General features: G+C 34.8%; 1 protein-coding gene across 2 annotated transcripts; it reads left to right on the top strand.

Moving 5' to 3' along the window:
• The first annotated feature begins 249 nt into the window (after positions 1-249).
• Positions 250-9,662, top strand: si:rp71-15k1.1 (uncharacterized protein LOC322393 homolog). 2 transcript variants are annotated; one of them, XM_067361635.1, is made up of 18 exons: positions 250-363; positions 469-534; positions 725-866; positions 945-1,043; positions 2,317-2,379; positions 2,492-2,548; positions 2,704-2,787; positions 3,545-3,637; positions 3,832-3,927; positions 4,024-4,116; positions 4,204-4,290; positions 7,448-7,552; positions 7,763-7,915; positions 8,020-8,127; positions 8,224-8,319; positions 8,504-8,590; positions 8,756-8,851; positions 8,961-9,662. In XM_067361635.1, exons 2-18 carry the CDS (start codon positions 483-485, stop codon positions 9,028-9,030), a joined length of 1,581 nt encoding a protein of 526 aa, XP_067217736.1. In that variant the 5' UTR covers positions 250-363; positions 469-482; the 3' UTR covers positions 9,031-9,662. The 2 variants fall into 2 exon arrangements, with proteins under 2 accessions (XP_067217736.1, XP_067217737.1); XM_067361636.1 differs by having other exon boundaries at positions 317-363; positions 447-534.
• Positions 9,663-10,289: the final 627 nt, after the last annotated feature.

Genomic DNA, 10,289 nt, shown 5'->3' with positions numbered 1-10,289 from the left:
GAATGCAGCATCATCTTGTCCATGCTAAACTAATCTTTAACTATATTACAATTTAATTACATGCACATTATTATTTATTAATAATAAAGATTTCACCCTGGTAAATGTACTTTTTTTTTTTGTCCAATTTGGTCTGAGGAAATTTAACCTGAATTGACACCATCAGTAAGAACCAATGGACAAACCACTCAAATATTAAAAGATAAATGTTTGTTTTGTCCCCATCTGCCCTTCTGCCCTGCTCAGTGCTGAAAAGTACACACGTTTGCTCTCCTGTGGACGGTTGACCAAGTAATGACCCATATAAGCAAGAGTCAGACAGTGAAGTATATTTAGTACACACACAGACTCACGGACCAAAAAGTAAGTGTTTGTCTCTTCTGTTGTCAGTAACATTCAGTACAAACTAGACATCCATTGATTTTCTTCCTCAATGACTTGTTTAGTACTTTTTTTATTCTCTTTTAGCACAAGACACAAACATGATTAAAGTTTTGGCTGTTGTAAGTTTAACTGCATTTCTCAGCTTCTATGGTACGTTTTTTCCTCTCTTTGTGGTCCAACAATTAAAAGAAACCTTTAATCTTGAATAGACAAATGCAGCATTTATGTGATAGCCATAATAATAATATTGTTCTGGACATATTGACAACATTTCACATTGTCTTTTGTGGTAGTAATACAAGTTTCTCTGTAGTTGTTAATGATTCTGTCTTTGTTGAAGGCGTGCAGAGCGCTGAACTATCATATAATGACTTAAGTGAACAAATCCTCAACTCTGGGACTGTAGTCTTTTTAGACTTCCTTGAGAAAGTCAGAAACGCTACAGAGAAAATAGTGAAAGATGATCAGTTCAGAAAAACTAGGTAAGACCAGCTATGGATGATATACCTTAAACTTCCTGATCATAACCTTTTTCTGTTTTTTTTTTTTTTTTTTTACAGGATCACTGTCCAAAGATTCGTAAAAAACTTAAATGATTTTGCTAAACCAATGAAAAATGCTGAGAGTGGGAGTCAGGATAATTCAACTATATCACTACAGTAAGTCTGTCCATCGATAATTTTATGTTTATTCTAAGCACAAGTCATGAATACAAATCACAAATTAACCAGTTCAAAAGTTTACATAATTCTTAATACTGTGTGCCGTTACCTGGGTGTTTTGTGATCGATGTTAATGAGTCAGTTAAACTGCCTGTACTTCATAAAAGTTCTGCATCTTCTGCATATTTGAACCCCTTCCAACAGTGACTCTATGATTTTGAGATCCATCTTTTCACGCTGAGGACTCATACACCGTGTCACCGGTCATTCCGTGTCAAATCAACCAAATTTCAGAAACTTCCCCGGCTCAAATTTTTGATTTTCTTAATATTTTTTTCTGTAGAAAAAAACAAACGTAAATAGTGATGAAAACCAAAATATTAAATGTCACAGATGTATATTTACAGAGTAACCCACTATTTTGTAGAGAGGGGTCAAAATGACAATTTTCACCTGAGATTTGGAGCCAATTTACAGGGGTGTAAAAATGACTTTAAAAAGATGGCAGCATCATTATTTTATTTTTACACAGATATTGGTAGGTCTGGTTGACTTTAGCAATCTTTGTTTCATTATATGCCAACAGTGACCGTTCAAAAATGGCAAAAAGCGCTTCTTGTGTTTTTTGCCTCAAGTTTGCATGCCTGTTATTCAATAAGTATTAAAGATATCGTAAAATCTTTTTAGATTCTGGTTCTTAAAAAAAACTTTCCTTTTGGTATCTTCATGTTAAAGGCCCTCAGTGGTTCAATCATAGAGATATGGAGATCTTAACAAGGCTCCATGAGTAAACTACACATTTTCAGTGGTCAAAAAACAAATCTGGGTCACTTTGCATACAGCTGATAATTCCTTTATTTTAAAGATGAATATCTGAAGAACAAACAATGTTGAAACTAGAAATGTATCTCATGTTTTTCTATCATCTCAATTGCATAATATTACCTGTCTATGTGTCATAATTATTTTTCCAAAGTTTGCATGCATGTATTTTTAAAAGTATTAAGATATCTTAATATCCTTCTAGATTCTCATTCTTAAAAAACTTTCCTTTTGAAACCTTCATTTCAAGTCCATATAGTTCAGTCCCATAGATATGGGGAATTCAAAGCAGCTCCATATTCAGATTGTTGAATTTTACCCATTTTAGAATGATTTTTACCACCTCATGGTTATAGTTATCATTCTTGGTGTGAACAGGCCAAAATAAAGAACAAATTTGTCTTATTTTTTTTATTTGTGATTATATTGCCTGTTCTTTGTTTCACAGGAGATTTTTTTCGTTCATGGCTGATGCTCCAGTTGGGGCAACGATCAAGGAGTTTTTCTTTCCGTAAGAGCTTTATTATCTTTACTCATTCTTAAAACATTAATTGATCTCGTTTAATTCTGAAAAGTTCTCTGAAACCCAATATAATACCCATGAATGTGCTCTTCTTCTACAGCTATATGAACAGTTACCGTCAGAGCTTTAAAAACGAGACTATGGTGAAGATCTGGAAGTAAGCATGTGTTCATTGAGAGTGGAGAACACAAGATCCAGTGTTCCTTTGTCAAAGTTCTTATCTAAGATGTGTAACATAATGACCTTATAAATCCATGCCATGTACCTTTCAGGTTTTGCTCATAACTTGATTATTCATCTGACTTCTTACAGAGAAATTGAGTCATACTATCTTCCAGGAGCCCCTCCAATCTACAGTAAACCCATGGAGTTCTGCAGTTACCTTCTGGGCAAGGCGTAAGACCTCACTATATCTTTATTTAAACTTGTTTAATACTATATTTAAAATATTATCAGCAATTAGCTATGAGCAGATTCTACAGAGCCCCTAAAGGGATATGGTTAAGGAAAAATTATGAGATTGGAAGAATGGTTTTGTGTTCTCTCGCAAATGTTTTGCGTTCTCCCGAGAAACTTTAATTTGCTTCCAAAGAACACAAAAGTTTTGCAAGCAGATGCAAAGTTTCTTGAGAGAATGCAAAGGTTTTGTGACTGAACGCAAAATTCCTTGGGAGAATGAAAACATTTTGCGAGGGAACTCAAAAGATTTGCAAGTGAAAGCAAAGTCTCTCAGGGGAACAGAAATGTTTTTTGAGGAAATGGGAAGTTTCTCGGGGGAACATAAGTCTTTTGCACAAAGTTTCTCTGGGGAAAGGGAAACTTTTGCGAGGGAATGCAAAGGTTTTGTGACAGAACAAAAAGTTTTTGGGGGAATGCAAAGGTTTTACGAGCGAACGCAAAGTTTCTTGAGGGAATACAAGCGTTTTGCGAGTGAAAGCAAAGTTTCTCGGGGGAATACAAAACCTTTGCGTTTTTGCAAAACCTACATTTTTTCCTCCAATATAATTTTTTTCCCTCTCCATATCCATTTAGGGGTATAAATTCGTAAATTCTGTGATGATTAGTAAAATGTGCATTTTACAAAATAATTTTACTTGTAGTTTTATAGTGTTGCGTATTAAAAAGTGACATTCTGTATTTTGACATCTAAAAGGGTGGTGGGATCCCAGCTGGTGAACATGATTGGACCTCTGGTGGAGACTGTTTCAGACATTGGAATAATAAACTTTAACCAACTTCATGAGGAGTAAGAGCTGTTTTAAAACCATGCTGTTACAGCAAATAGCAACTACACTGGATTAATGATGCAATAAAATGGATGCATTTTATATTATTGTCCTCCACACTTAAGTGTTGGGCTAAAATGCACACATAAGCCCATGACAAACATTATTACATTTCATAAAGTGTCATTCTAACTACTCGTTGTCTCCTCTGAAGAGTGCAGGTGGTTATGGATCAGATTAGAAAGAAAGCCTTTGAAATTTCCATTTTGGAAAGGCAAAAAGAGAAGAATGATTTCCTTATATCATTAAGGTAAGAACCTTTGCTAATATTAATGACAAACTTCAGTATTGTAGGCTACTTAATGACATCTCTAAATAACCATTTTTATTTTCTGTGTTTTTCTAGAACTGCATCTGGACTGATTGTTTTTTACTGGGATAAAGTTTTGGAACACACTGGAAGTCGGTTGTTCCATGCGATATACTTGGATTCTATGAAGTAAGATTATAATATAATACAAAAAAAGAAAAGAAAAAATTTTATTTAATCAGGAAATATTGATTGACTGAATTTTTTACATTACAGGCAATGGGCCGAGCTGATTGAGTTGAGAAACACAAGTGAAAAGTATCATGTGATTTTAGACCCGGATACAAGGAATTGTTTATTGAAGTAAGGAAGATAGATACTCAACTCATTTAAACCACTACATAATTAATACCTAGTCATTTTTTATATTTTCACGCTACTAAAACTAAATTTCACAATTATCATTAGCACCACTTTAACTGTCATGATCCTTCTATTGTGTTCTCCTGAGAAATATAGTTTTTCCTCCCACCTCATGTCTTTTCCATCAAAAAAGTTTTGTGAGCGTACGCAAAGTTTCTCGGGGGAATGTGAAAATGTAGCGAGTGCAAGTAACGTTTTTTTTGAAGGAATGCCATACTTTTGAGAGAGAATGCAAAAGTTTTGCAAGTGAGCACAAAAGGATTTAAATATAATTTTTTTATTATTTAAATATAATAGGGCAGAGGTGTCAAACCCTCTTGGAGGACCACTGTCTCTTGGGTTTATTTAGGGGCCGTTTCTTAAAATGTGTTCTTAAGCGATCTTGCATCTTTGTGTTCACGTTGTACATCAAACGTCAAAGTTAAATTCCGATACTCAAGAACGCAAGTACAGAAGATGCATGAAAGTACCCGGATGTGTTCTTGGCATGGAGGATGCATTGACTGCAGACTTGAAAGAATCGAACAGTCAAAAATCCCAGAAGACACTGCGGGCAGACAACATACAGAAACTTTAAACTTCTCGTTCTCACTTAAGAGATTCCCGTTGCAAGCTTGCAAATACGTGACGTCCACTTGATTTGCTTAATTTTAATCAAGTAATAAAGACCTGAAGAAAGACTGAATTGTTTTTATTAGCATATTAAAAAGAATCTTAACATTGACAAAGCATAGGTAACATTAAACATCCATACCCCTTTTCACAAATACACTAAAATATCAAATAATATGAAAATAAATTTCTATAATAATGAGAAAGAACTATTTTCATAGGTTATGACATTTGTTTGTGATGTTATGTTGTATTTATTGTGCATTGGATTAAGGGCGTAGATTAGGTTTCAACATTGAGCGTTGGTATGCTGCCTGTTATCATTTTTTTTAATTAAAAAAAAAAATCTGTTTTATGTGTAACGTTATTGAATAATTTATTTCTTCTCTATCTATCTATCTATCTATCTATCTATCTATCTATCTATCTATCTATCTATCTATCTATCTATCTATCTATCTATCTATCTATCATAACTTTATGGAATTTATCTATAACCATTCATCAAATATCAAATTCTAACATAATGGAGTGATTCTAAAAAGAAAGAAATTATGTTAAATATTGAAACCGCCAGTAGGTGGCAGCGATTCTACGTTTTAATGAGTGAGCTACTTAAATCGTTCATTCAAGCCAATTCGTTCAAAAGTCAGATTAATTAAGGAAGAAGACAAACACCGATATGAATAGCCTACGATATGAATAGTACCTAGTTATTACAATGTTTTCATACCTCCTTCTCAGTACATGCTTTATTCTTTTTAATGTCCCTCTTTGAACGGAAGTTTAAAGGAACACTCCACTTTTTTTGAAAATAGGCTCATTTTCCAACTCCCCTAGAGTTAAACAGTTGAGTTTTACCGTTTTTGAATCCATTCAGCCGATCTCCGGTTCTGGCGGTACCACTTTTAGCATAGCTTAGCATAGTTCATTGAATCTGATTAGACCGTTAGCATCGCGCTTAAAAATGACCAAAGAGTTTTGATATTTTTCCTATTTAAAACTTGACTCTTCTATAGTTAAATCTTGTACTAAGACCGACAGAAAATGAAAAGTTGTGATTTTCTAGGCTGATATGGCTAGGAACTATACTCTCATTCCGGCGTAATAATCAAGGAACTTTGCTGCCGTTCCATGGCTGCAGCAGTGCAATGATATTACGCAGCGTCTCTCACAAACGTCTCCATGGTTGCAAGGCACGTTTCCTGTGAAAGCAGGGGCTCACGGGCGCTGCGTAATATCATTGCACTGCTGCAGCCATGAAACGGCAGCAAAGTTCCTTGATTATTACGCCTGAATGAGAGTATAGTTCCTAGCCATATCAGCCTAGAAAATCGCAACTTTTCATTTTCCGTCGGTCTAAGTACACGATTTAACTACAGAAGAGTCAAGTTTTAAATAGGAAAAATATCAAAACTCTTTGGTCATTTTTAAGCGCGATGCTAAGGGTCTAATCAGATTCAATGAACTATGCTAAGCTATGCTAAAAGTGGTACCGCCAGAACCGGAGATCGGCTGAATGGATTCGAAAACGGTAAAACTCAACTGTTTAACTCTAGGGGAGTTGGAAAATGAGCCTATTTTCAAAAAAAGTGGAGTGTTCCTTTAATATAGTCGGCTGGGCAACGGCTCTCTTCATTTTTTGGTGCTACCCGTGCTCTCCATTCAAACAGAGCTCCACTTGTGGTGTTTTGGTGAAAGTGTGACGCGCATTGGTTATTGGATGTGCATGGAAGGGGGGTACTTTTTTGAGTAATTTATTATGACAAACTCGTATTCGATTAGAAACAAAATTATTGTTACAAAATAAATGAATTATACATATCTTAGTATAAATCAACTGTGATTTTAATGTTGAAATATTGGGGGGGTTGTAACTGATGGATTTGAATATTGGGGGGGTTATCTCACCCCCATCCCCCCGCAAACTACGCCCCTGCATTGGATGCTACTTCTAATAAGCTGAGACAGTCAGTTGAGCAACAAGATCACAGCACATCTCAGTTCTCACAAGGATGCGCTCTGTGTCCTCCTGAGTTCGTTCTTTCAAGGTTGCCTGGCTAGACCAGCCTCCACAAGAACACAAGTCCATTCTTTGCATTCTTAGAATTGAGAAAGTGCTCCAACCCTAAATAAACACACCTGAACCAGCTAATCAAGCTCTTCCAGGCAGGTGTTTTGGAGCTGGTTTTAGCTACACTCTACAGGACAGTAGCCCTCCAGGAGTGGAGTTTGACACTTGTGATTCAGAGCTTCTGTAGAAGACTCTACTAAGTCACTAATTCCAGTATAACTTGAGTAAAAGTCTAAACCCTGGTTTGACAGACAAGGCTTAAGCCTAGTCCCAGACTAAACGTAGCCTAAAGATACTTAAGTACAGTAACTAATTACATTTACTCAAATAAATTTACCCAAGAAGCCATGGTTTACAGCTATGGGCTACGAAGATACGAAGCTTGTAACTGATTCCATTTTTCTTTTCTAGTTGGATTGAACGTCATTTTGATAAATTTATTGATGCCTTGGTCCTGGAATATTATAGTCGTGGAAATGAAGCTCTTGGTTTGGACAGATTCAATCAGTCTAACTGGTAAATAGACATCTGCACTGCATGAAATTAATTGAACATACTTTAGATTTTATTTGTAAAGAGCTTAAGGAAATAGCTCTTGATTCAAAAGTTGTTCATGTATTTTTTCAGATATGAGTGAAACATAAACTTGTAGATAAACTTCATAAACATCTGTCATAAACATTGGTAAAAAAAAGATCCCTCCATTTTGTTCTGCACATTTCACAGGGCTATTGTCAAAAGCACTGTGGTTTGCTCTCTTCCTGTTTATAAACAACTGTCTGAAGTTGGCTTTGGGATTACTGAGATCAACAGGTTTCTTCACAAAGTTAATCACATAATACTTATTCTTGAAGGGAACGATGCATCACCCACTTTCAGGTCAGGAACAAGAAACATTGCTCCTATTTAATTATATCACATTGAATTAATATGTAAATCTTAAAATAGTAATACATTGTTTTTATTTGTTCTCTGTCTTGCAGACAGACCTTCTTGGAGGGCAGTATTAGGGGAATTTTGGAACTGCTTAGTCCAGTCATTGAAGAGGAGAAATCCAAAAGTGAAGATAATCAACTGTTACTGCCTTTGCGGTAAGATAAGTTAAAAAAAGAAGCCTAATGCTTTTTGCTCTGTATGTAATGCATATAATATATTCCTCTTCAATAATTGTCCTTTGTTTGCTATAGTGTAATTAGGAAAGTGTTCCATGATGTGTGGAGCTTTTTTCTCCTCATTGAAGGATACATGTATTTTAATGAGACTGAACACCAGCAATCAATTAAGTAAGAAATTTACAGTATTTTTATATTCTTTATATATCCAGTGTGGGGGGTTGAAATCTGGTTAAGACACTGTCTGATTCTGATACACTTTGTTGACTGAAATTTAGCATGTTATGATCTTTGTTTGTTTATGAAGTGAGCAATCAAATAATCAGCTGGAAACTGTATAACTTATATTTGACAGTGAACTGAACCATGTGAGGAGCGACGTCATTAATGAGCTGTTGAAAAGTAAAGCATTTACTCGAGAGCAGCTTGAACAAGCACCAAAGTAAGAGCAAAGATGTTATTTTAGGAACAATGATATATCTATGAATGCTTTGCTCTAAATCTGAAAATATAAATATGTAGATTCATGTATTCTCTTGTTTGACCTTTTGGAAATCAGTTCATGTCTGAAGCTTTCTTTTTGTTTTTTGGTGTTTGAATCATAAAGGAACTTCATTCAAGCCATTCATCAGATCCTGGGGAAACTGAAGCAATATACTGACCTGGTTGATGGTTTTGATGAAAATATTGATCCAACTGCTTTGTAAGATTTATCATTTTCTTACCATATTTCTGATTGAACATATAGACATATAGATGTTAATTTATATTGCAAGTACAGTCTAGCTTCACAATTTTTATTTTTCCCTCAGAGCCTTCGAGAGTTCACTGCATCGCACAAACAAAAAGTTTCATGAAGTCTGGGATTTTCTGTTGGAGTAAACTCTCTCTATGAAGGAAAAGTCAGGATTGTATGGAGGCTTGTTTCCACCATAGAAAAAAAAATGTAATTGTGACTTTTTATCTGACTAGTTTTTTTAACTTCACAATTTTTACTTTTTTGTCAGAATTAAGAGATAAAAACTTGCAATTGTGAGTTAAAATCCGAATTGTGAGATATAAACTCGCAATTCTAAGTAAAAAAAGTCAGCTCACAATTCTGACATTTTCTGGCAATTGCATGTTTAAATCTCGTAATTCTGACTTTATAACTTGCAATTGTGAGTTTATATCATGCAATTCTGAGAGAAAAGTAAGAATTTTGAGATAAAAAGTCGCAATTATTTTTTAATTTTTATTCTGTGGCGGCAACAAGCTTTTTTTTCTGATTGCAACTGCTGCCAAAGTAGGATTATACCAGCAATGTATTAACATTAACATGCTGTTATTGAGATGAAAAAATACTACAATAACTACATTAGTAAATATGGAGTAAAATAAGTTTGTTACACTGTTAACTTCGTTTTTACAGTTTTAATAAAACTGTCTATTTAGATTTGTTTTATGAGTTTTTTGTTATCATATTAATTAAAAAAGCTTAATATCTTGACGTCAACTATATCTGGATCTATTTTCATGTGTTAACAAAAGTGCAAATTAGTGCAAATGTCGGTTGGTAGCATTTTACTGACTCTACAAACTGTTGTTGCCTGGAGAAATCTTGAGCACACATAACCATGGACTTTCACACTGACCTACATTATTAGTGAAGTGCATTGAACTGACGGCCTAAATTCAACATAAATATTGACAGATTGCATTTCTTGCACAAAACATTCATCAGCCCTTGCAATCTGACATTATCAGAACAAATATTCATACAGTTTATTATATATATGGTTACACTTTATTTTGATAGTTCACTTTATACATGCTAACTATGAGTATCTTTGACATGTCAACTAACTCCCATTAGAGTATTAGTAAACTGTTAGGTTAGGGTTAGTGGAATAAAGGCTAATTCACACCGCACCGACAGATGCCGACATAGGGCAACAGATACTTTGTTGGGTTTTGTCGGGATCTGTTGCCGTCTGTCGGAGCTTGTTTTCACAGATTGAACTTGCTGAATCAGTGTTAGAATGTCTGTAATCTGCTGACTGTTGCCGTTGGTCTGAGTCTGTTGGTGCAGTGTAAAATGTTGACATGAAAGTTACTTATAGTCAATGTCCGTTGGATGACCATCAAAATAAAGTGTTAGC

This window comes from Chanodichthys erythropterus, chromosome 15 (assembly GCF_024489055.1).
Source record: "Chanodichthys erythropterus isolate Z2021 chromosome 15, ASM2448905v1, whole genome shotgun sequence".
In the NCBI taxonomy this organism is placed as follows: Eukaryota; Metazoa; Chordata; class Actinopteri; order Cypriniformes; family Xenocyprididae; genus Chanodichthys; species Chanodichthys erythropterus.
Note: the sequence above shows the minus strand (reverse complement) of the source record. Positions and strands in the feature narration are given on the sequence as shown.